The sequence below is a fragment of the Zalophus californianus genome, chromosome 5 (assembly GCF_009762305.2).
Source record: "Zalophus californianus isolate mZalCal1 chromosome 5, mZalCal1.pri.v2, whole genome shotgun sequence".
NCBI lineage: Eukaryota > Metazoa > Chordata > Mammalia > Carnivora > Otariidae > Zalophus > Zalophus californianus.
The window spans coordinates 33,984,480-34,010,734 of record NC_045599.1 but is presented as its reverse complement, the minus strand read 5'-3'; the positions used below and the strand labels follow the sequence as shown (position 1 = coordinate 34,010,734).

Genomic DNA, 26,255 nt, shown 5'->3' with positions numbered 1-26,255 from the left:
GCCTTCATTTTTGTACTTGCATAAAAAAATTCTATGGAAAAAAATTCCGTGGAAAGTCTAATTGACTTCCCAGACATTAAGTTAGGCATCTTCTCTCCTTTCTTTTTCTTTTTAAAGATTTTATTTATTTATTTGACAGAGAGAGAGAGCACAAGCAGGGGGAGTGGCAGGCAGAGGCAGAGGGAGAAGCAGGCTCCCCTGCTGAGCAGGGAGCCTGATGAGGGGCTCCATCCCAGGACCCTGGGATCATGACCTGAGCTGAAGGCAGACACTTAACTGCTTAACCGACTGAGCCACCCAGGCGCCCCAATCTTCTCACCTTTCTTTATGGTATTTTTTCTTTTCTTTTTTTTTTTTAAAGATTTTATTTATTTATTTGACAGAGAGAGAGAGCACAAGCAGGGGGAGCGGCAGGCAGAGGGAGAGGGAGAAGCAGGCTCTTGAGCAGGGAGCCTGATGCAGGGCTCAATCCCAGGACACTGGGATCATGACCTGAACCCAAGGCAGATGCTTAAATGACTGAGCCACACAGATGTCCCGATGGAACTTTTTTTCTAATGAGAAAACATTTGTTTGGAGTTCTGTTTGGGTTTTCATTCCCAGGCAAAGATGCTAGTATTTTCTACTTCTCACTGAAATTTTACTCCTTCCCTTTGACAACTGCAACCTCAATAGAAGTTTGATCAGATGGGTTGTTTTCACAGATGATAAACTAGCCCAATAATTTGGTAGGCTTTTTTCCTGATGCCTCAAAATTCAGTATATACTGAAAATCTCATACTGTTTATCTTATTAACAATGATCTATATGGTATGTAAGTCGGAGAGCCTCAGTCAGAATTTAGCAAATTCCATGACTGCTAGGATTTAACACTTGGTCAGTCCACATGAATGTATATTACTGAGAGTAGAATCTGATAGCTTTCCCAATAAAATATTTATTTAGATGAAATGGTCATAGGTAATTCAGATAAGAGAATAAAATAAACCGTCATATACTACCCCAGTTAGTGAGTGAGCAGATAAGAGAATAAAATAAACCAGCCTACTATCCATAAAACCCAGTTAGTGAGCTTTGCTTATAAATGGATATAGTTTATTTTGTTTATTTTTTTCAAGATGTGGTTTAAATCATCCAGAATTGGTGATATAAAAAAATAACATTTACACTCTCGGATCATATGAAACAAATTTTAATACTTGTATGAGACAATCTGACTTCCATGACCAATATCCACGATTAAAGTTCTTGAAAATTATTTACTATTAAGTTCCTTTGAAAAAGATTTATTTATTTGGGAGAGAGAGAGCACAGCAGACAGGGACAAAGGAAGAGGGGGAGAGAGTCTTAGGCAGACTCTGCACTGAGTGTGGAGGTCCCCCTCAGGGATTGACCTCCAGACCCTGAGATCACTACCTGAGCCGAAACCAAGAGTCGGATGCTTAACTGACAGCACCTGAGTCACTAGACACCTTATTCACTATTAAATTTTTATTAAAACCATCAAAGGATTATATCACAAATGTCCAAACAAATCAGATTTGAAACTGTGTGTGACTGGAATCTCTTGGTCATATACATTTGGAATCTTGAAATAAATAATGGTACAATAATCGCTGAGATATAAATATCACAATATTGATTTAGAGAAACATACACTACCTTTAATACCTAATTTAAAGGCATCAACTCAATATTAACTTAAAGAAGACTGATAATTCCAGGTTACATTTATTTTCAAGAGATCTTTTCAATTATTTATGTTAAATGTGCATAGCAAATTTAGAAGCAGAATTGGCCAATCTATTGCATTATCAGATCATAGAATCCTCCAGCTCAGGACTGGGAAAGACCTTGGCTATCATGTACTTCAACAACTCATCAAATACTATTATACTCTGTATTCTATTAACTTCAGGGCCATCAACTTACTTTTGGAAAGAGCTAATAATAGAACCTCCTACCATCTAGGCAATCCATTTTCCATTAGAACAACTTCAACAAATCAAAACTTTGTTTTTTTCTACTCACCAAGCCACAGTTTCATCCACACCTTTGAGCCATAACGAATTAGACTAATCATTCTTCTAATGACAACCCTCTCCTTTCCTTAAATATTTGAAGAGTTTCTACATGACAGAAGCCTTATTTTATCTGGGTTAAATATGCTAAATTATTTAAATTCTTATTTGAACACTGTTAAACTTTCATTCTCCCATTCACTATTCAGTCCTCTATTTTTTAGGGATATGGGCTTGTAAGTGGACACTAATAAGCATATTTAAAAAATTCACTTTCATTTTTAAATAGCACACAGATTGCAGAAGACATTGTAGTAGGCATACAGCATCAGGTGCTTATATTTGGTAACAATCAAAATTATAATACTGGTGATGTCAACAAATACTTGTTCATTATACTGCTTTATAGTTGAAAAAATTAACAAACTATATTGTCTCAGAATTTGCGTGAGGTAGGTAAGACAAGTCTATTTAATTTACACGTTAATTTGGTGGCGCCTGGGTGGCTCAGTCATTAAGCGTCTGCCTTTGGCTCAGGTCATGGTTCCAGGGTCCTGGGATCGAGCCCCCCATCAGGCTCCCTGCTCCGTGGGAAGCCTGCTTATCCCTCTCCCACTCCCCCTGCTTGTGTTCCCTCTCTCACTGTGTCTCTCTCTGTCAAATAAATAAACAAAATCTTTTTAAAATATTTACATGTTAATTTAAAAACTATAGATATTGTGACTAGCCCGAGATGAATAACAGATAATTCCAGGAATATTTTTCAGGTTTTCTAACACCAACGATCAAGTCTTCTCTGCTACAGACATCAACTACTTTTATCTTTCATAAAAATAATTTTTGATTCCTAAGTAGTAAAGGGGGAAAATATCTCTCACAGATCTCCATTATTTTAGAAAACACTTGCTTTTAGTTAACATTGGGGAAAAACTGAGACCTTGATCTTCTTTAACAGAGGCTGCAGTTTTTTTTTTACATTAGAAAGAGAATCTTTTTTTAAAGAGTTTATTTATTTTAGAGAGAGAGAGAGCACGTGGGTCGGGGGAGGGGCAGCGGGAGAGGGAGGGAGAGTCTTAAGCAGACTCCGGGTTGAGCCCAGAGTCTGGGGCTCAATCACTACCCTGATATGAGGGCCCTGAGATTATGACCTGAGCCTAAATCAAGAGTTTAACCGACTGGGCCACCCAGGTGCCCCATTAGGAAAAGAATCTTACAGATGTCACAATTCGTGGGGGGGGGGAACCCCTAACAAAAGAGATGTAACCCAAGGCACGAAGACCTTGCCAGCAGGAGAAAAGTAAAGAAAATCTACAGCATATATTACTAAGATTTTCTTCGTGAAATTAGAGAGTACTAAGAGTACTAAGATTTAATAGAGCTCTACTGATATAAAAAAGAAATTTCTGAAAATTGAGTCAATGCAAAGACTAAGAAAACTAAGCAGTGATCAAAGAAAATTTTAAACTTTCCTGTTCAAATAAAACTAATAAAAGGATTAACCTCACCTGAACAAGGGAGTCTTCCTCTTTACAAAAACCTGAATCTTCCTGAATCAAAAGAGGCTCACTTTTCCCACAGCTCTCCTGGCTGATGAGCGTGTCCGCGTAGTTGGGCTGGGGGAAGATCACGTGACTCTTCCGCGAGTCCGCGGTCAGGGAGACCTCGTGGGAATAGGTCTGCAGGAAAGCCCGCACCCCGTCCACGCCCACAAAGCGCGAGGCCGGCACGCCCACCAGCCCGCCTCCGGAAGCCTGGAGCAGACGCGACGCGTGCCAGCGCCTCAGCCTGAGCGCCAGCAGCACGATGACAAAGGCCAGGAAGACGCACGAGACTGCCGCCACCGCCACCACCAGATACAGCGTGAGGCCTGAGGCATCAGGGTCCGCTGGGGGCTCGAGACTGCCCAGGTCCGCCAGGACATCTGGGATGCTGTCGGCCACGGCCACGGTGAGCGTGACGGTGGCCGAGAGAGGGGGCTGGCCGTGGTCCTGCACCGCCACCACCAGGCTCTGCTTGAGCGCGTCTCTGTCCAGCAGGGCCCGCGCCGTGCGCACCTCGCCCGTGTGCAGCCCCACCGCGAAGAGCCCTGGCTCGCTCGCCTTGAGCAGGCGGTAGGACAGCCAGGCGTTCTGGCCCGAGTCTCTGTCCACCGCCACCACCTTGGTGACCAGGTAGCCGGGCTCTGCGGAGCGGGGTGCCAGCTCCACGCCGGTGGAACCATCGGTGGGGGGGGCGGGGTACAGGATCTCTGGTGTGTTGTCATTCTGGTCCAGAATGAATATGCTCAAGGACACATTGCTGCTAAGCGGTGGGTCCCCGCTGTCGTGCGCAGTCACTCTCAACTGCAGGTCACGGAACTGCTCATAGTCGAAGGAATGCAATGCATACAGGATGCCGGTGTCAGAGTTGATGGACACATAGGAGGATAAGGAAGCCCCCTGGAGAGTGTCTTCAGACAGGGAGTAAGTGACTAGAGCATTCTCACGGCTGTCCGGGTCATGTGCAGTCACAGAGAAGATGGAGGCACCTCTGGGGTTGTTTTCAGGGATGTAGACAGAATAGGAGGACTGGGGGAAGGCAGGCGGGTTGTCGTTGATATCTTCCACATTTAGGTAGATAAGCGTTTCTGTAGACAAAGGTGGAATTCCTTTGTCTGTAGCTGTTACAGTGATGTTGTACAAGGATACCTGTTCTCGATCTAGTACTGTATTGGTCAGTAATTGATAATAATTGTCTACTGACTTTTCCAGTTCAAATGGCAGACTTCTTGAGATGGAACATGTTACCAGGCCATTCAGTCCAGAGTCTCGATCATATACTTGAAAAAGAGCAATTACTGTTCCTGGAGGTGTACTTTCAGCAACTGATCTACTTCCAGATGTAACTACCACTTCTGGTACATTATCATTTACATCCAAGATAGTTATTAAGACTTTTGCTCTGTCGAGTAGACCTGGACGATCCCTGGCTTCAACATCCAGCTCATAAAAGCTTGAGTCCTCATAGTCTAGATTTGCAGAAGTTGATATTTCTCCAGTGGAAACATTTAAGCAGAAAATCTTTGAGATCTTTTCTGTTACCCTCAGGAAGGAATACGTTATTTCTGCGTGGACTCCTTCATCCTGGTCAGTAGCATTTACCGACAATACTGGTGTACCTACTGGCAGATTTTCAGGAACATTCACACGGTAAACAAGCTGAGTAAACACTGGAGCATTGTCATTCGCATCTAGGACAATTACCAGAATTTGTGCAGTGCCTGAGCGGATGGGGTCACCGCCATCCATAGCAGTAAGGACCAGGTGGTAAATGGCCTCTCCCTCCCGATCCAGGGCTCGCTCCAGCACCAGCTCCGGGTATTTGCGCCTATTAGCTTCGCTGCGCACATCCACTGAGAAGTGACTATTCCCGCTGAGTTTGAAGCCCTGAAGAGAGTTCATTCCCACATCCAGGTCATAGACCTCCATTAGTGGAAAACGAGAGGATGGGACTGCATTTTCCAGAATTTTCACTTCCAATTCTTCCCTAAAGAATCGTGGTGTATTGTCATTAATGTCCACTATTTCCACTTCAACGGGATAAAGATTCAGTTTATCCTCAATAAGGATGTTAAAACTCACCAGACACGGTGCGGTCTGAGCGCAGAGCTCCTCCCGGTCTATCCTGTCTGCGGTAACCAAGCTGCCGCTTCGCGGGTTCAGAGCGAAAAGCTGCGTCCTACCTCTGGTGACGATGCGGACGCCACGCTCCGCCAGCTCCCGGGTTTCCAGCCCCAGATCGTTGGCGATGTTCCCCACGAAGGAACCTTTGTCTAGCTCCTCAGGAACGGAATAACGGATTGTCCTGGCCCCAGCCTCCCATAGAGTCCCTAGGAGAATGAAGAGCACCACTACCCCGCTGTGGCGCCCGCGCTTTTGCAGAGCGGCCATTACTGGCTCCTTACGGACTTCCTTGGGATTATGAGTATGGGGAACAGGTTCGCAATCACTTTTGTGCTTCTCAGAATTGGAAGCCAAGCTCCATAAACAAGTAGTTCAGATGAGAAGCATTTTAGATTAGAATTTCTGCGCAGCTGGAGAGCTATTATGTCTGATCTGCTTTTCGCTGGGGATGTAACTCCAGTTCTCATTTCTTTCCTTACCCAGGTTAGTGAACAGCGACACTTAGAGTCCTAACTTAATACTGCACTGTTTTTGTGAAACCATCATACAGAGAATCTTATTTCGGCTAAATCAGCTTAGGTGTCACTGGTAATATTTCTCTCCCCAAAAAAGAATAAAAGAGCATATTTTGAACAATTTTAGATGTTCCCTGGAATTTACCGCTCATTTTTGTGTTATAGGTCTTAAGGTCTTGGAGAACAGAAATAAAATTACACTTTTATGTAAATCTTGAATTTTCACATTCCACCATCATTTATATTTACCCCCATTTTCATTTTTTTATGATTTAAGTTATTTAAATTCTAGTTAGTTAACATATAGTGTAATATTATTTTCAGGAGTAAAATTTAGTGATTCATCACTTACATATAACACCCAGGGCTCATCACAAGTGCCCTCCTTAATACCCATCACCCATTTAGTCCAGCCCCCTGCCCACCTCCCCTCCAGCAACCCTCAATTTGTTCTCTATAGTTAAAAGTCTCTCTTATTTGTCCCATTTCCAATAAGGACACCAACAACACATTTGGAACCAACCCACCTACTGCTGGTTGCAAGTATTGCCATTTTTGGATGTCATAATCTATTTTATTAACACGGAGAATAAATGACCTAACTTAGGCAATATCTCTGTGTAACTTTTAAAAAATGAAAAGGGGGGTGCTTGGCTGGCTCAGAGGAGACTGCAAATCTTAAGATTATTTTTTCTAAAGATATTATTTATTTACTTGAAAGAGAGCATGAGAGAGGAGAAGGGCAGAGGGAGAAACAGACTCCCCACTGAGCAGGGAGCCCAACGCGGAGCTCGATCCCAGCACCCAGAGATCATGACCTGTCCCAGGACCCAGAGATCATGAGCTGAGCCAAAGGCAGATGCTTAATCAACTTGAGCCACCCAGGCACCTCGGAGACTGCAACTTTTGACCTTGGGGTCGTGAGTTTGAGCCTCCTGTTGGGTGTAGAGATTACTTAAATGAATAAAAAAAGTTTAAAAAAAACATGAAAAGGAAGTGAAAATATATTGGCTACAATGACAAAAATTTATATTCATATATTATATACAAAACATAGTTTAGGATTAACTGCATTGAGACTAGGTAAACCACTTAATTGCCTACATTCATGTTTAATTATATATGATAATGTTTCCCAATGAGAGTGTGATACTAATGTATCAAAAATGTTTGATATATGCCTTTAGATTTAACAAAAATTTCAAGACCATCACAAGGCCACTTGCCATGAAAGACTGCAACAGATAAATGAACAAAAAATTCTAACAACCCCCCCAAGCGATGACCAGAAAAATCAACAAAACACGATAAAATCAGGTCATACTTAGTCTGTATATGTTTTACTTCTATAATAATTATTGACATCTAGTTACAATTATGGAAATAAAGGGTTTTGAAGTAACTCACCTGTTGCAAACTGACTGAATTAGAAATCATTTGGGGATCTTCATTACTGGTACTTTCAAACCAAGAGGCTTCATTACACAGAAGATCTTGTGGTGGAACATTTTCAGGCTTTATATTGAGAAATTTAAACTCAGTCTTTGAGGAATGTGAGGCAGCACATAGATTGTAAGAATAAGGCAAAGTCCCTTCGCTGTAGTTGGGGAGAACCCCAGATTCGGTCTTGGAGCAGACATTAGTCTGAAAGCAGCTCCAGGAGGCAGGGCTGGAGGAGCGTCGCAGGCTCAGGGCAACCGCCAAAATCACCGCGAGGAGGAAGAGCACCGAGATCAAGGCCAAAGACACCACCAGGTAAAACTGCAGCTCAGCCTGGGGGTCAGAGGGCGCCGGGCGGTCGCTGACATCTGGCAGCACTTCTTGTAGGCTGTCGGCGAAAACCAGGAGCAGCGTGGCTGTGGCCGAGAGGGGCGGCTGTCCCCCATCCCGCACAGCGACCAGCAGGCGCTGGCGGGCCGCGTCCCTGTCGCCCAAAGCGCGCGCCGTGCGCACCTCGCCCGTGCGCAGCCCCAGGCTGAAGAGTCCCGGCTCGCTGGCCTGCAGCACGTGGTACGACAGCCAGGCATTGTGTCCCGAGTCGGCGTCCACCGCCACCACCTTGGTGACCAGGTAGCCGGGCTGCGCGGCGCGCGGCACCGTGTCGAAGAGCGCCGAGCCGTCGGGCCCCAGCGCCGGGTACAGCACCCGGGGCGCGTTGTCGTTGCGGTCGCCCACCAACACGCGCAGGCTCACGTTGGCGCTGAGCGCGGGCGAGCCCTGGTCGCGGGCCTGCAGGGTCAGCTCGAAGGCGCGCAGCTGCTCGTGGTCGAAGGCGCGCTGCGCGAACACCACCCCGCTCTGCACGCTCACGGACACGTAGGACGCCAGCGCGCGTGGCTCCAGGTCGCTGTTGACGATGGAGTAGGAGACGCGGCCGTTGGGTCCCAGATCCGGGTCCGAGGCGCTGACTTGGGCAATAGAGGCGCCTGGAGGATTGTTCTCAGCCACGTGGATCAAATAGAAAGCCTGTTCAAAAACTGGCGCGTTGTCGTTGACATCGATGATGTTCAAGGTGACACTTCTGTTGGAGGAGAGAGGCGGCTTTCCCCTATCTGTGACTGTGATGGTGATGTTGTATTCTGGAGTCTGTTCTCGATCTAGGGCTCCATCTGTGATCAACTTGTATGTATTTTTTGTATCTTGAACTATTTTAAACGGGAACTTTCCTTTTAGCTGGCAGAAAACTTCCCCATTAAATCCAGAATCTAAGTCATGTGTTTTGATCAGGGCAACAACAGTCCCCAGCTCAGCATCTTCTTGAATATGTTTAGATTCAGAATCCAGGGTTACCTCAGGGGCATTGTCATTTTCATCCAATATATCTATTTGTATTTTACAGTGCGCAGTGTGTCGTCCACCATCCTTTGCTTCCACCCCAATTGTGTAGCTCTCTCTCTCTTCAAAGTCCAGTTCTCCACCAGTGGTGAGTTCCCCTGTTTTACTGTCCAGCTTGAACAGCTGTCTCACTACATTGCCAATGTTGATGAAAGCATATGTGATCTCAGCATTGACCCCCTCGTCCAAGTCAGTGGCCATCACACTTAGTACAGAGGAGCCCACGGGCAGGTTCTCTCGAACACTGGCCCTGTACACATCCTGGGTGAACACTGGTGGGTTATCATTTGCATCTGCCACAACCACCCTTATCTGGGTAGTGCAGCTTCTAGATGGGTCCCCCCCATCCACAGCGGTGAGGACCAGGTGGTGGTAAGACTGCTCTTCCCTGTCCAGGGGAGTCTTCACTACCAGTTCTGGGTACCTACTGCCATCTGGGTTCTCCTTCTGAATCAAAGAGAAGTGCGGGTTTGGGTTGAGGTAGTACTGCTGCAGGGAATTGACACCTACATCTGAATCTTGTGCGGATTCCAGGGAAAAAGTGGCTCCAGTTAGGGCCAATTCACTGATTTCCAGTTCAGTGATATTTCGGCTAAAGGTCGGTGGGTTGTCATTGACATCCTGAATTACCACACTTATATGAAAGAAGTTCAAAGGCTTTTCGGCGACCATTTCCAATTCTAGGACACACGTTGACTTCTTACCACAAACCTGCTCTCGGTCTATACGGTCGCTCACAAGTAAGTCCCCGTTCTCAGTACTCACTGTAAAGAATTTCTTCTGTGCACTAATCCGCAGGTTTCGGGTAGGCAAATCTCGCACGCCAAGCCCCAGATCCTTGGCGAGGTTCCCCACCAGTGAGCCCATGGCCAGCTCCTCAGGAATAGTGTAGCGGATCTGCTCCGAGAGCACCGGGCTGAACAAAGACAGCAAAAAGAGAAAGGACATTCGTCTCCGCCCAGCCGGGCCCTTCTGTCCCAAGCGGTCTCCCATTCCGCTTTCTGCGACTTTGTCTTTCTGATTCCGAAGAGCTACGATCGCTAAATAATCCCAAGAATTCTCTGAGCAGGAGCAACTCCTTGATTTGTCTTGGCAGGCGGATTCTCTGACAGATATCTCGGCGGCAGAAAGAACCGGAGAGAGAGTGCCCAGTTACCGCGGTTCCGCGGTGGGGGGCGATTCCTTTGCGTCGGCAGAAGCTGATACTACGCTCAGTACTAGCCAACAGCGGCACCCCGCGTCTCGGCTGCAAAACTGCAGTAGTGGTTACTAAATGAGCTCCAAATAAGGAGTGGGTTAAAAGAAAATTCTACTGTGTCCTGACAACAGATACTTATTCTTCCGATTTTACAAGGATTTTAACATTTTAAATATTCACTGTATCGTCGATCTGGCGGTCATTTTATTTGAACTTGAACTTTATACATCTATATCAAGTGATTTTTACTCTTCAAAGAGCAGAGGTAACTTGCTTGAAGATGTTGGCATCGTAGTGGTTTTCGTTTCCATTTTCATAAAATGGTCATAATATTTTCTTCCCTGTGTTCCTTAGTAAAACTGAAGACCAAATGAAATGATATGTAGAAAATGACACAAATGAAAGTGGTGGTGGTGATGGCAGAAAGTGTAATATGAAAATTCTTGAACTATCAGCTTGGTATATATGGTTATTCCACTGTTTATTTTCTTCTAACTTATAAACATTACAAATCTCGTAGCTTTTAGTTTTATCCTGTGTTTCACTTCCTTCTATATTATCATTATCACTTTACCCCCAAAATAGATAAGTAAGCAAAGAGATTGGTTGTCCTTATAAAAAAAGTACAGTAAGAAGCAAGAAACTCTTTTCCTTAGTTTCCAAGTGTCTACTTTTAAATGACCATGATTTAAAAACTATTCCACTGATCTTATTTTTTCCACACTACATTGCCACTGTCTTTAACTGTACTGTTTCTTCTCAAGCCACTTAGCAATGGTGAGTTATTTGAATTTTGGGGATGAAGTATGAGTCCTTATAATTATATATTCTAAAGAAAGTAATCTATGTTGTCCCCAGGTTACTAACAGATCATCACACCTTTGACATTCTTCCCATGTCAATTTTCATGTTTCTGATAGGTGTCTTACAGGCTTTTAAAAAAGATTTTATTTATTTGTGAGAGAGAGACACAGAGTGCACAAACAGGAGGGCAGTAGGCAGAGGGAGAAGCATGCAGGACCTGGGATCATGACCAGAGCTGAAGGCAGATGCTTAACCAACTGAGCCACCCAGGTGTCCCAGTGACTTAAAGTTTTAATTCCATTTCCAAACTAGAAATCTTCATAAAGAAACTTTTTTTAACCTATACAATACATTGTGATTCTAAAAATTAGCAGGTGTGTAGCAATGTTGAACCCATAGTGTAATAGTATTAGACATCTTAAACTACTCATTGTATTTAGGATTCTAGAAAGAAACTCACTGACATCTTTACTTCATACAAACATAAAAAACATAGACTTAAGACTTCTCTCCAACACATGACTGAACAAGTGCTTTTCCAACATGGTGTGAACACTTAAATTAGTACAGGAGAGTTATCTTTTCAGAGCACATATGAAACTAAAGATTCAAATATTTAAATGATTATACAGTATATATAGTATATACACTCAGAGTGTCATATCAAGCATTTTATTACATAAAGTCTATTGAAGTTTATAGAGGTTTAAGAGGTATTTTCCATTGCATGAAAAAATTAACTTGGGAAATATATCCAAAATGTATAACCTTTTCTTTAAAATGTAATGAAAAAATGATATTTGTTATAAAATATAATGGAAAAGTGAGTTTTCAAGTAGGAGGGAATGTTATCAGTCTCCATCATACAGATTCTCATTACTCTTTGGATGCATTCACTATTCAGTGAATCTGCACAATTTAAAATGTAATCAGAATTATCTGTATATAAATATACTTGGATCCCCTTCAATATACAAATATTGGATCCCCTTGAAGTAATTATTTAAAAAACAAAAACCAAGTGCTCATAGGTTCCCACATGTAACAATAAACCATTTTTTTGGTCAGGTAATGTAGCCTACCATCCCATCATAGTATTTTATTGCTATTTCTCCCAGTTAGTCATACTTTGCAGCCGATGAAGTTGTTGAAAGTACAATATTTGAAAGATTGAAAATCTTAAGGAGAAGCATCTGAAATCATCTTTAGTAAATCAGATGCGAAAAACAAAGAGGGCAGTTCTTCCATTACACAACACACACTCAAGAATTTGAGACCCATAGACCTGCATTTCATTATGAAAAATTATTAATTTAAGAAGAGCATATCCCTGAGAAATGAATTTTAAAATTTCAAACAATTTTTATGTTGATTTTCCAAGTACAAATCTTAGACTGTAGTAATAAAGCAGAATTGTACCAACACATGCATAGGTGCAAACATTCAAATAGATACTGATTCTGAAAAGTGAAGAAGTTATCTGCAACCAGAAGTGCCAGGTGTAGGGCATATTTGTATTTAATGAATGTAGCAGAATCTAATTTTTTGGAGATTTTAAACTGCATCAGAATAAAGTACAGTTTTTTAAGATTTATTTATTTATTTTTAGAGAGAACGAGCTTGTGGGGGTGGGGATGTGAGGGGCAGAGGGACAGGGACAGAAATCTCAAGCAGACTCCCCACTGAGCCAGGAGACCCATGCGGGACTCCATCCCACGACCTCAAGGACCATGACCTGAGCCCAAATCAAGAGTCCCACACTTAACTGACTGAGCCACCTGGGTGCCCCAAATAAAGAACACTGATTTCTTATCTCCACATATATGCATGTCTAGTAATTACATAGGTTAGCCCAAAGTTCCCAGACTTGAGAATGTCACAGACTATAAATTTAATCTGTTTTTCTGATTTTTATCATGTAGAAGTTTTCTATATTCTTCCACTGATTCATTAAAATACTGTAAATTATTTCCTTATGCAAACAGCAGGTATACTAAAATATCAGTGCTGCATACCATCCTTTCCAAAACATATTCACCATTGGTGTTTACACAAATATCCAAAATAGAACATTATATCTCAAACAACTTGGACTAATCAAACAACTCTTCCATCAACATAGTAACAGTTCTAGTATAAGATAGTCTTTGGGTAAAGTGATTATGTTTAACTACTTTCTTTTAAGCCTATGGATATCAGCTAGATTGTCTAAAAATTTCACGTATTGAAAAAAGAAGACATTAAACACAAAATATAACTTGAGAACAAATGGAGACAGCATCATCCAATTAAATCAAGTTAATCTCTAAATGAAACATACAATGATTCAGTATTTACATGATTAATCAATTTTGAATGTGGTAGAGAAATGATTAAGGAAACAAATGAAAAAAGCTACAAGCAACCATACTGAAAAAGAAATCTCACCTGAACAACTCCTAGTTCTTCATTTATATTTATCTTCTCATATATCAGAAGAGGCTCGCTTTTCCCACAGCTCTCCTGGCTGATGAGCGTGTCCGCGTAGTTGGGCTGGGGGAAGATCACGTGACTCTTCCGCGAGTCCGCGGTCAGGGAGACCTCGTGGGAATAGGTCTGCAGGAAAGCCCGCACCCCGTCCACGCCCACCAGCCCGCCTCCGGAAGCCTGGAGCAGACGCGACGCGTGCCAGCGCCTCAGCCTGAGCGCCAGCAGCACGATGACAAAGGCCAGGAAGACGCACGAGACTGCCGCCACCGCCACCACCAGATACAGCGTGAGGCCTGAGGCATCAGGGTCCGCTGGGGGCTCGAGACTGCCCAGGTCCGCCAGGACATCTGGGATGCTGTCGGCCACGGCCACGGTGAGCGTGACGGTGGCCGAGAGAGGGGGCTGGCCGTGGTCCTGCACCGCCACCACCAGGCTCTGCTTGAGCGCGTCTCTGTCCAGCAGGGCCCGCGCCGTGCGCACCTCGCCCGTGTGCAGCCCCACCGCGAAGAGCCCTGGCTCGCTCGCCTTGAGCAGGCGGTAGGACAGCCAGGCGTTCTGGCCCGAGTCTCTGTCCACCGCCACCACCTTAGTGACCAGGTAGCCGGGCTCTGCGGAGCGGGGCGCCAGCTCCACACCTGTGGAGCCATCCGTGGGAATGCTGGGGTAAAGGATTTCGGGGGCATTGTCATTCTGATCCAGCACGAACAGGCTCAGTGACACGTTGCTTCTAAGTGGAGGGTCTCCACTGTCACTGGCCATTACCCACAGCTGCAGGTCTTTAACCTGCTCATAGTCAAAAGAGACCAGAGCATACAGGATGCCTGTGTTGGAATTAATGGAGACATAGGAGGATAGAGGCATTCCCTGCAATGTGTCCTCAGCCAGAGAGTAAGTGACCTTGGCATTGTTGCCACTATCGGGGTCATGCGCAGTCACAGATAAGATTGAAATGCCTCTGGGATTGTTTTCCAGGATGTAGGTGGAATATGAGGTGTGAGGGAAGATGGGAGGGTTGTCATTGATGTCTGCCACAGTTAGGGAGATGTGGCTTTCTGTAGACAAGGGTGGGTTTCCACGATCAATGACAGTGACTGTGATGTTATAATCTGAGATCTCTTCTCTGTCCAGGCCTTTCGTTGTCAATAAGTGATAGTAATTATCAACTGACTTTTCCAATTTAAAAGGCAAGTTCCTGGGTATAGAACATAGAATCTCGCCATTCTCTCCAGAATCACCATCATGTACACTAAACAGTGCAATTATGGTTCCAGGAGGACAGTCTTCAGAGATGGAACTAGCAAGAGAGGTGAGGATCACTTCTGGGGCATTGTCATTCACGTCCTGTACTGTGATCAGCACCTTAGCGCTGGCCAGAAGAGCACCTCCATCCTGAGCTACCACTTCCATGAGGTAGAACCTGGATTCTTCATAATCCAGTGATTGCAGAGTTGATATTTCACCCAGGTTCGAATCAAGTTTGAAAGTTTCTGAAATTTTGTCTTCTTCATTGCGAAAAGAGTAAGTTAATTCCCCATTTATTCCCTCATCTGGATCCGTAGCGGTCAGCGTAAGCAGCCGAGTCCCTACCGGTATGTTCTCTGGGACACTCACTCTGTACTCGGATCGAGTGAACAAGGGCGCGTTATCGTTGGCATCAAGGACCATCACACGTATGTGCATAGTACTAGAGAGTACGGGGTCTCCGCCATCTAAAGCTGTGAGGAAGAGGTCGTGGACAGCTACTTTCTCGCGGTCCAAGGGCCGTTCCAGTACCAGCTCCGGATATTTTTGTCCATCAGCTCCGCTTTTCTCCTCCAGAGAGAAATGCATATTGCGACTGAGCTGATAACTCTGGAGGGAGTTCACACTCACATCCGCATCCCGAGCGAAGGGAAGCACTAATCGCGTTCCAGTAGCTGCATTTTCATTAACTTTTACTTTTACTTCCTCATCCCGGAAACGCGGAAAGTTATCATTAATATCTATTATTTCTATTTCTACTCCATACATTTTCATGTTATTCTCAACCAAGATGTTAAAACTCACCAGACATGGCGCGCTCTGAGCGCAGAGCTCCTCTCGGTTTATCCTGCCCGCGGTGACCAAGCTGCCGCTTTGCGGGTTCAGAGCAAAAAGCTGCGTCCTACCTCTGGAGACGATGCGGACTCCGCGCTCCGCCAGCTCTCGGGGCTCCAGCCCCAGGTCCTTGGCGATATTTCCCACGAAGGAGCCTTTTTCCAGCTCCTCCAGCACCGAGTAGCGGATCTGCCCGGCTCCGGCTCCCCATAGTGTTTCCAGGAGCAGGAAGAGCAAGAGCGGCTCTATGCAGCGCCAACCTCTCAGCTGATCCGCCATTGCTTTCTCTCCGACCAGTTTTCTTAGTCCTAATTCCAGCCTGCTGTTTCCTTATTTCTTTCAAGCCATTACTTGACAGAAATGCAAGCCTATTTCCTAAACTTCTCTGGTCTTTTTTGTTTGGTGCGGAAGGGGCAGAGAGTCAGGTCGTAACCACAAGCCGCTTTTCCACTTTGGTGAACAGCGACGCTCAGAGTCCTAAGCAGTTACTACACCAATTATGTTTTACTTCATAAACGTTTAATTATATTTTATTTATAATAATTTTGCTGTATCTTTAACCTATTATCAAGTGACATTATTTATATTTAATTTTTTAAATATTTTATTTATTTATTTGACACCGAGAGAGGGAACACAAGCAGGGGGAGTGGGAGAGGGAGAAGCACGCTTCCTGCTAGGCAGGGAGCCCAACGCCGGACTCGATCCCAGAACCCTGGGATCATGACCTGAGCTGAAGGCAGACACCCAAAGACTGAGCCACCCAGGCACCCCTATATTTAATTCTGAAATAGCAAGTCTTCAACAAACCTTGAGATCAACATAATTATTAGATTTTTATTTCTTTAGAAAAGTTTTAGTTAAGTGCCACTGAGCCTATGTCCTTTATTTACCTCTTACCTACATCGAGTCCATTAAATTAGGATATTGGAATTCTTAATTTTGTAGGTTTTAAAATTTCATCTTTTTATTAGGATATATTTATGAAAATGTGCCCATTGTGCATAAGAATGTCAAGAAAACAAACCTAGCTCCTATTGCACTTTTGCAAAAACACCTACTGACTCAAGCAAATTGTATTAGGTGTAATAAAAGAAAAAATAAAAGGGCCATTTTGTTTCTTGTGAGGTCTTTGAGAAAGTTCCCAGCTTTTCACACCAAGAATTTGGCAGCTACACTATATCAGACTAAGACTTTGAGTTGGATAACTATACATTATCTATATTTTCCTATTACCATGACTAAACTGGAGTTAGGCATTTTACAGTGACAGACTTTTGGAGAAATCAGTATAGTGACTGAAGGAAAGGGCTTTAGTTCATCACCTATGCAGAAAAACATGTCCAGATACTTAGTGAGCAGGCATTGAGTGGCTTTCCTATATTGAGAGAGAGACTTAATGTTATCACCTCTATATGGTAGCAGGGAAAAAAAGTCTCATGATTGGGAAAAGAGGACATTACAGAGAGTCCATTAAGTGAGCAAAGCAATTTTTACCTAATGACACCTTCATAGGAAAAGAAAGAAAATGAAGACATTTTATATCTATAATTAGAAAATTCAAAAAAGTTTTAAGTAAACAATGTGAGTATAGTTTGCAAAATTTTTTCAATGAACAATTTTTCACAAAATCAATCTGTTACTATAAATGATAAAGATTTCTCATTTCTCGCCCATCCTTTAAAATCAGATCTGAGATATCAAGACACTTGGCTTGAAAAGACACTTAGAATGCTGGTCTACAATTCAGTCCTACCCATGCCCTGCTGTTGGGAGCCATGACACTGGGTAAATTTTTTTTTCCTTTTTTTGTTCCCAGTTTTCCCAAACTAGCAACTACTCTGAAGTGCTATGATTCTAAGAGGAAGGAAAACTAAAATTTGAGTAATAAAGACCCTGAAGGTGAAAGGAATAGCTTAAGGTCCCAATAGTAATGAAATTTCAGAGGAAAGGAATATAAAGACGAGGAAGAAAGATAAGTATTTCATGTAGTACAGGCTTGAAAGTATGGACAGATAAATCTCATATATCAGAAAACATATGTCAAAGATTCGGTTAGATAAGATTAAGATAATTAAGGCAGAAAACTGCTTAAATTGAACCCACAAGACAAAATATGAAGTTGAGACTTAAACCCCACGTTGATGATTTGTTAACAAACACTAACACCCAAAGTGAAAATAAGTCAAGTAAATTAAAGCTCACCTTTAAAATAATATCTGATGCAAATGGGACCCCAGCGCCTTCATGATTTGTATTTGGTACCCAAGACGCATCTTCACAGAGGAGATCCTGAGAGGGAGTCACTTCCGGGGTGATGTTTAGAAAATTAAACTCTGTCTTAGCTGATTGTGAGGCAACGCACAGATTGTAGGAATAAGGCAAAGTCCCTTCACTGTAGTTGGGAGGAACCACAGGTCCTGACTTGAAACACAGACCCGGCTGAAAGCAGCCCCAGGCAGCGGGGCGGGAGGAGCGGCGCAGGCTCAGGGCAACCGCCAGAATCACCGCGAGGAGGAAGAGCACCGAGATCAAGGCCAAAGACACCACCAGGTAAAATTGCAGCTCAGCCTGGGGGTCAGAGGGCGCCGGGCGGTCGCTGACATCTGGCAGCACTTCTTGTAGGCTGTCGGCGAATACCAGGAGCAGCGTGGCGGTGGCCGAGAGGGGCGGCTGTCCCCCATCCCGCACAGCGACCAGCAGGCGCTGGCGGGCCGCGTCCCTGTCGCCCAAAGCGCGCGCCGTGCGCACCTCGCCCGTGCGCAGCCCCAGGCTGAAGAGTCCCGGCTCGCTGGCCTGCAGCACGTGGTACGACAGCCAGGCATTGTGTCCCGAGTCGGCGTCCACCGCCACCACCTTGGTGACCAGGTAGCCGGGCTGCGCGGCGCGTGGCACCGTGTCGAAGAGCGCCGAGCCGTCGGGCCCCAGCGCCGGGTACAGCACCCGGGGCGCGTTGTCATTGCGGTCGCCCACCAACACGCGCAGGCTCACGTTGGCGCTGAGCGCGGGCGAGCCCTGGTCGCGGGCCTGCAGGGTCAGCTCGAAGGCGCGCAGCTGCTCGTGGTCGAAGGCGCGCTGCGCGAACACCACCCCGCTCTGCGCGCTCACGGACACGTAGGACGCCAGCGCGCGTGGCTCCAGGTCGCTGTTCACGATGGAGTAGGAGACGCGACCGTTAGTCCCCAGGTCGGGGTCCGAGGCGCTGACTTGGGCAATGGAAGCACCCGGAGGGTTGTTCTCAGCAATGTGGACCAAATAGAAAGCCTGTTCGAAAACTGGCGCGTTGTCGTTGACATCTGCGATCTGCAGAGTGATGCTTATAATAGAGGAGAGGGGCGGCCTTCCCCTATCGGTGGCCAATACAGTGATGTTGTATTCCGGAATCTCCTCCCGGTCCAGGGGCCCATCTGTCACTAACTTGTAATAGTTCTTCGAGTAAGATTTCAGTATAAACTCGGCGTTTCCCAAGATGCGGCAGTAAACTTCTCCATTTTCTCCAGAGTCTCTATCTCTTGTTTTTATCAAGGCAATCACAGTTCCTGGTGGTGAATCTTCTGGCAGGGGAGTAAATACTGAAGTGATAATCACTTCAGGTGCACAATCATTCTCATCGAGAATTTCAATTTGGATACTGCAGTGGGCTGCTAGATCTCCAGGATCTTTTGCTTCTACACTGAAAGTGTAACTATTAGCAATTTCAAAATCAAAATCATCCTTTGTTGTGATTTCTCCTGTTCTTTTATCTAAGTTAAAGAACTGTTCCACTAGTTCGCCCACATTATGAAAGGAGTAGGTGATCTCTGCATTGACACCCTCGTCCTGGTCAGTAGCAGTTACTTGAAGCACAGAGAAGCCCCGGGGCACACCTTCCTGCAAGCTGACCTTGTATATATCCTGGATGAACACTGGGGGGTTATCGTTAGCATCGGTCACTTGAATTTGGATCTGGGTGGAGCCACTTTGGGGTGGGTCCCCACCATCCACAGCTGTTAGAACCAACTGATGGAAATTCTGTTCTTCTCTGTCTAAAGAATGTTTCAGAACCAACTCAGGATATTTACGTCCATCTGCAGTTTGTTTCTCTGCTAGATCAAAGTGCTCATTGTCATTAAGATGGTATCTTTGCAGTGAATTCGGACCAGCATCTGAATCCAGGGCCGGGTCTAGTGGAAATGTTTTACCCGGCTTGGTGGATTCTACAATTTTTAATTCAATCTTACTCTGTTTGAATAGCGGGGTGTTATCATTTATATCCTGCACTATTACTGCTACATGGAAAATATTTAGTGGGTTTTCAGCGACAGTATCGAAATCCAGAATACACAGAGGCTTCTTTCCGCATATCTGCTCTCGGTCTATTCTGTCACTCACAATTAAGTCCCCACTCTCAGGGTTTATAGTGAAATATTCTTTCTCCGCGCTAACCCGCAGCTTCCGGGCTGGCAAGTCCTGGACCCTGAGCCCCAGATCCTTGGCGAGGTTTCCTACCACCGACTTTTGGGCCAGCTCTTCGGGAACTGAATAGCGGATTTGACTCGGGAGAGCCCCTCGTAACAAAGACAGCAGGAAAGCCAACAATACCTGCCGCCACCGCGCTGGGCTGCTCCTCTCTGCGCTCGGCCTCATCCTGTCTCCACGGTGGCTCTGCTTTTTGGTCGGGAGGAGAAATAAGCCCTCCGTGGATGGCAAAAGCCTGGGTAGGGTCTCCCTTCCTGCTTTTGTTTTCTGTATCCGAATCTTTACTTGTCTCCTCTAAGTGGCTGGTTTGAGCAGGAAGTTACCCTCTAAGAGGCTCCCAAATGCGTCTTCTCTCACTTTTTTGACCTACAGCGACACCCAGAGGTTTTCCCGTGGAAGTGCACCAATTGCTTGTAAATGTTTTGAGAAAATATTTCTTTTCTGAATTTACAGAGACTGTTTGTTTTTCAAATGGTATATATTCATATAGCTCCAAACTGGAAAGGCACATAGAGCATACTGCCTCCTCTCTGCTTTCAACAACACATTTCTCCCAGGAGAAATAAGTGTTAGATTTTTTGTGTGTACCATTCCAGAGATATGTTTTGTATAGTGCAGATTTTTATAAATGTTCTCCCCCCTTAATACGTAAATGTAAGTATACAATATACTATGTTCTGCACCTTGCTTTTTTCACTCATTATATCTTGAAATTATTTCATATCAGTAGATAAAGAGCTTTCTCATTTATTTCTTCCATCATATTGTTGCACAATAATTTACTTAACCAGAAATACTATTTTCTAAAAGAAACCCAGTGCGCATTCAAACAGAAGTACATTTTCAGTGTGATATTAGGGTAAAAATTATCTACTGCTTTCCTAGACATTTAAAATATGTATCACTCTGATTCTGGAATGTATTCCTTTTTTTTAAAGATTTTATTTATTTGACAGAGAGGGAATACAAGCAGGGGGAGTGGGAGAGGGAGAAGCAGACTTCCCACGGAGCAGGGAGCCCCATGCGGGGCTTGATCCCAGGACCCTGAGATCATGACCTGAGACAAAGGCAGGCGGCGCTTAATGACTAAGCCACCCAGGCGCCCCCTGGAATGTATTCCTAATGCCACATCCAAACGTGCCTGACACAGTTTCAGGCCAATTGATATTTCCAAATTTTATTTTAAAGCTTCAGTACTTTAAATAATCTCTTCTTAGAATCTCTCTCAATATTATTTCCTCTCTCCTTTCCCCATGACAGCTAATTGCATCACATGACAGTCTGTTTTTCTATGTATCGCAACACACTTTCCCACAAAGACTAAAGCATTTAGAAACTAAAATGCTCCTTCTTAAGTTGAATTGAGGCATAGTCCACAATCTACTGCTACAAAACCAGGTATCTAAAGAGCACTAATTTGTGTAGCCCTAGACATTCATGAATTCTTAGTTAACTCACAGAACTAAAGGAAAGCACAAGGAACAAAAGTGTTGCATATGTCTTGCATACAAAATATTTCCCCCATATCAGATCATCCCTGAGAGCAATTTTCAGGAATAGGGATGAGGCCTACTTCATAAGTAGCATAAATCATATCAATTCAGAATCCAAGTTACCCAACCTTTATAAGTGACTCTCATGATGAAAAAGGAAAGATTTTGAAAACTGTTTTCCTTGGAAATTGAGAAGGATCTCATAGTGATGCCATAATAGAAAATTTGGAAATTATTAAAATTACTCCTTCCACCTAAAGATGAATGAAATAAAATGGGCAATATTTTTGGTAATCACAGAAATGCACAAAGGAATCATACATAGTGACTGCTGATGCATCTCACAAACTGCAACAACAAAATACTTGAAATACACCAATCCAGTTGAGAAGTTATCCCTGTTAAAATTATATCTAAAAGTTAATATTTTCTCTGGTATTTATAAATTACCACTGTTTAATTATAATGGAAAATACCCTTTCAAGGAAAAAAAGAAAACTTCAAGCAAAGTGTAAAAAAGTGGACATTTAAAAATAGTCTAGAATTGGGGCACCTAGGTGGCTCAGTTGGTTAGGCGACTGCCTTTGGCTCAGGTCATGATCCTGGAGTCCCTGAATTGAGTTCCACATCGGGCTCCCTGCTCGGCAGGGAGTCTGCTCCTCCCTCTGACCCTAACCCCTCTCATGTACTCTCTCTCATTCTCTCTCTCGAATAAATAAATAAAATCTTTAAAAAAATTGTCTAGAATCAATAACGGCTTCATAAGACAGAATAATATGATTTTACACAATTGCCTTTCATTTCAGTTCTTCTTCTTCTTCTTCTTCTTCTTCTTTTTAAGTCATTCTCTAGAGTGCCTGGGTGGCTCAGTTGGTTAAGCATCTGACTCTTGATTTCAGCTCTGGTCTTGTCCTCAGGATCATGAGTTCTAGCCCTGTCTTGGGCTTCATGATGGGTGTGGAGCCTACTTAAAAAAATAAAAAATAAAATAATCTCTACACCCAACATAGAGGCTCGAACTCATGACCCCAAGATCGAGTCACATGCTCTACCCACTGAGCAGCCAAATGCCCTGCATTTCACAGTTCTAATCTATCCTTTCACTAATGCCTAAATGAAAATGTCACTTAAAGAAGAGAGACAGAGGTATAAAATTAAGAGAGTGTTGCTGAAACTGTAACTAAATGAAGACTACAAATGATAAGTAATAAACTTTTAAGAGTAGTAACTGCTATTGATTATTCTTGAGGGATCATCCGCCCATCCCCTTTATTATTTATTTATTTATTTCTTAAAGATTTTATTTATTTGACAGAGAGAGACACAGCTAGAGAGGGAACACAAGCAGGGGGAGTAGGAGAGGGAGAAGCAGGCTTCCCACTGAGCAGGGAGCCCGATTCAGGGCTTGATCCCAGGACACTAGGATCATGACCCGAGCCGAAGGCAGACACTTAACGACTGAGCCACCCAGGTGCCCCTATTACTTATTTATTTTTATAGATTTTGTTTATTTGACAGAGAGCACAAGCAGAGGAAGCAGCAGGCAGAGGGAGAAGCATGCTCCCTGTTGAGTAGAGAACCTAACATGGGATAGATCCCAGACCCTGGGATCTTGACCTCAGCCTGAGGCAGACCCTTAACCAACTGAGTCACCTAGGCGCCCCATGCTCCTCCCCTTTAAAGTAATAGAATACTAAAAAAGAAGTGTCTTTACTTTATATATTACCTAATATGTCGTTATCTTATACAATTGGAGACGTTTATATAGCTCTTTGCCTATGTTTTGTTGTGGCAAGATCGACTCACCTGATGAAGACTAGGGTCTGCTTTTGTTTCAAGTAAATTCTGAGTTACCAAAAGAGGCTCGCTTTTCCCACAGCTCTCCTGGCTGATGAGCGTGTCCGCGTAGTTGGGCTGGGGGAAGATCACGTGACTCTCGCACGAGTCCGCGGTCAGGGAGACCTCGTGGGAATAGGTCTGCAGGAAAGCCCGCACCCCGTCCACGCCCACAAAATGCGAGGCCGGCACGCCCACCAGCCCGCCTCCGGAAGCCTGGAGCAGACGCGACGCGTGCCAGCGCCTCAGCCTGAGCGCCAGCAGCACGATGACAAAGGCCAGGAAGACGCACGAGACTGCCGCCACCGCCACCACCAGATATAGCGTGAGGCCTGAGGCATCAGGGTCCGCTGGGGGCTCGAGACTGCCCAGGTCCGCCAGGATGTCCGGGATGTTGTTGGCCACGGCCACGGTGAGCGTGACGGTGGCCGAGAGAGGGGGCTGGCCGTGGTCCTGCACCGCCACCACCAGGCTCTGCTTGAGCGCGTCTCTGTCCAGCAGGGCCCGCGCCGTGCGCACCTCGCCCGTGTGCAGCCCCACCGCGAAGAGCCCTGGCTCGCTCGCCTTGAGCAGGCGGTAGGACAGCCAGGCGTTCTGGCCCGAGTCTCTGTCCACCGCCACCACCTTGGTGACAAGGTAGCCGGGCTCTGCGGAGCGGGGTGCCAGCTCCACACCTGTGGAGCCATCCGTGGGGATGGTGGGGTACAGGATCTCTGGCACGTTGTCATTCTGGTCCAGCACGAATATGCTGACAGACACATTGCTGCTGAGTGGAGGGTTCCCGCTGTCGCTGGCTGTCACTAATAGTTCCAGGTCTCTAACCTGCTCAAAGTCAAAGGAGCACAGTGCATACAGGACACCAGTATCAGAGTTGATGGAAACATAGGAAGAAAGAGGCTTTCCATGGAGTGTGTCCTCAGCCAAGGAGTATGTGACTCTGGCATTCTCGGTGCTGTCAGGATCCTGGGCAAATATAGATAAAATGGAGGCTCCTCTGGCATTGTTTTCGGGAATGTAGGCAGAGTAGGAAGCATGAGGGAAAGCAGGTGGGTTGTCATTGATGTCTGCCACCTGCAGTGAGATATGAGTTTCTGTAGACAGTGGTGGTGTTCCATGATCAGTGGCAGTTACTGTGATGTTATATTCTGAAACTTCTTCCCTATCCAGCGTTCTGCGTGTCAACAGTCGATGATAATTTCCATAGGTCTTTTCAAGTGTGAATGGCAGATTACCTAGAATAGAACATGTGACAAGGCCATTCTCTCCTGAATCACTGTCATGCACATTGAAAAGTGCAATTACTGTACCTGGGGAAGAAGTTTCTTGGATAGAGCTGGTGAGAGATGTAACAGTGACTTCTGGAGCATTGTCATTTACATCCAGAACTGTCACCAGTACCTTACTTCTGGCTCGGAGACCAGGTCCATCATGGGCTTCTACATCTATATCATAGAATCCAGAGTCTTCATAATCTAGATCCCCCAGTATTGTTATGTCCCCAGTCAAAGAATTCAACTGGAATAGTTGGGACATTTTATCTCTCACTTTGCGGAAAGAATAGGTTACTTCTCCATTGGCACCTTCATCTGGATCAGTGGCTTTTACAGTAAGTAGGCGGTACCCCACTGGCACGTTCTCTGGAACCTTCACATGGTACTCTGGCTGAGTGAATACGGGAGCATTGTCATTGGTATCCACAAGTGTTACATGAATCTTGACGGTGCCAGAGTGAGGCAGGTCACCTCCATCAAAGGCGGTGAGAAGGAGGTGGTGAACTGCCTCTTCTTCTCGGTCTAGGGCAAGCTCCAGCACCAGCTCAGGGTACTTAATGCCATCTGCTCCGCTTTGCACGTCTAGGGAGAAGTGAACATTGGAGCTGAGCTGGTAACCCTGCAGGGAGTTTACCCCAACATCTGGATCAAAAGCTTCAGGAAGAGGAAATCTTGTTCCAGGACTTTCATTTTCAGCAACTTTTATTTCCCTTTGCTCTGTCCCAAAGCTGGGCGCGTTATCATTAACATCGATAATTTCCACTTCCACTCCAAAAATCTTCACTTTGTCCTCCAGAAGAATCTCCAGGCTTACTACACACTTTGGAGATCTGTCACAGAGCTCTTCCCGGTCTATCTTACCCGCGGTGACCAAGCTGCCGCTTCGCGGGTTCAGAGCAAAGAGCTGCGTCCTACCTCTGGAGATGATGCGGACTCCGCGCTCTGACAGTTCCCGGGGCTCCAATCCCAGGTCCTTGGCGATATTGCCCACATAAGAGCCTTTCTCCAGCTCCTCAGGCACTGAGTAGCGAATCTGTTCGGCCTGGATTTTCCACAGGGCCCCCAGGAGAACGCAGATCCCGACCAGCCGGCTGCATTCTGGGCGATAAGAAGAAGCCGCCATTACCGCCCCGCGGCCGAATAGCTTCCGCTTAGGTGTTCCCTCAGTGGAGACCAGAGAAGCCCCAGGATCTTCGGGGTCCAAGATTTTGTGCTTTCACCGTTGAACGTTGGAGTTCTGGGGTCCAGTCTTAAGCTTTCCTAAAACCACAGGGCTAGTGCTTTGGGATGCAGAGATCTTGTGGTTCAGATTAAATTCCTGGTTATCTGTTTCCCCGATTGGTGAACAGCGACACTCAGAGTCCTAACCTGTTACTGCAATCTATTCTTGGTGAAGAAAAGCACTACCTGTTTATACCATTTCTTTTCCATAACCTATTTTTCCCAAAAGAATAAAATTCTAGGGGAGCCTGGGTGGCTCAGTCGTTAAGCGTCTTCCTTCGGCTCAGGTCATGATCTCAGGGTCCTGGGATCGAGCCCCACATCGGTCTCCCTGCTCCGCGGGAAGCCTGCTTCTCCCTCTCCCACTCCCCCTGCTTGTGTTCCCTCTCTCACCGT

At 45.1% G+C, this 26,255-nt stretch overlaps 1 protein-coding gene across 14 annotated transcripts in view; it reads right to left on the bottom strand.

Moving 5' to 3' along the window:
- The window catches only part of LOC113928569 (protocadherin gamma-C4), a 340,355-nt gene that overhangs the window by 142,632 nt on the left and 171,468 nt on the right, over nt 1–26,255 (bottom strand). For 2 of the 14 annotated variants that reach the window (XM_035727463.1, XM_035727478.1), the window contains exon 1: nt 3,527–6,555. The exons of 5 other annotated variants lie outside the window; for them this stretch is intronic. In XM_035727463.1, the coding sequence (XP_035583356.1) occupies nt 3,527–5,950 (2,424 nt within the window). In that variant the 5' untranslated portion in view covers nt 5,951–6,555. 7 more of the 14 variants (XM_035727476.1, XM_035727477.1, XM_035727466.1 and 4 more) reach the window with 7 other exon arrangements.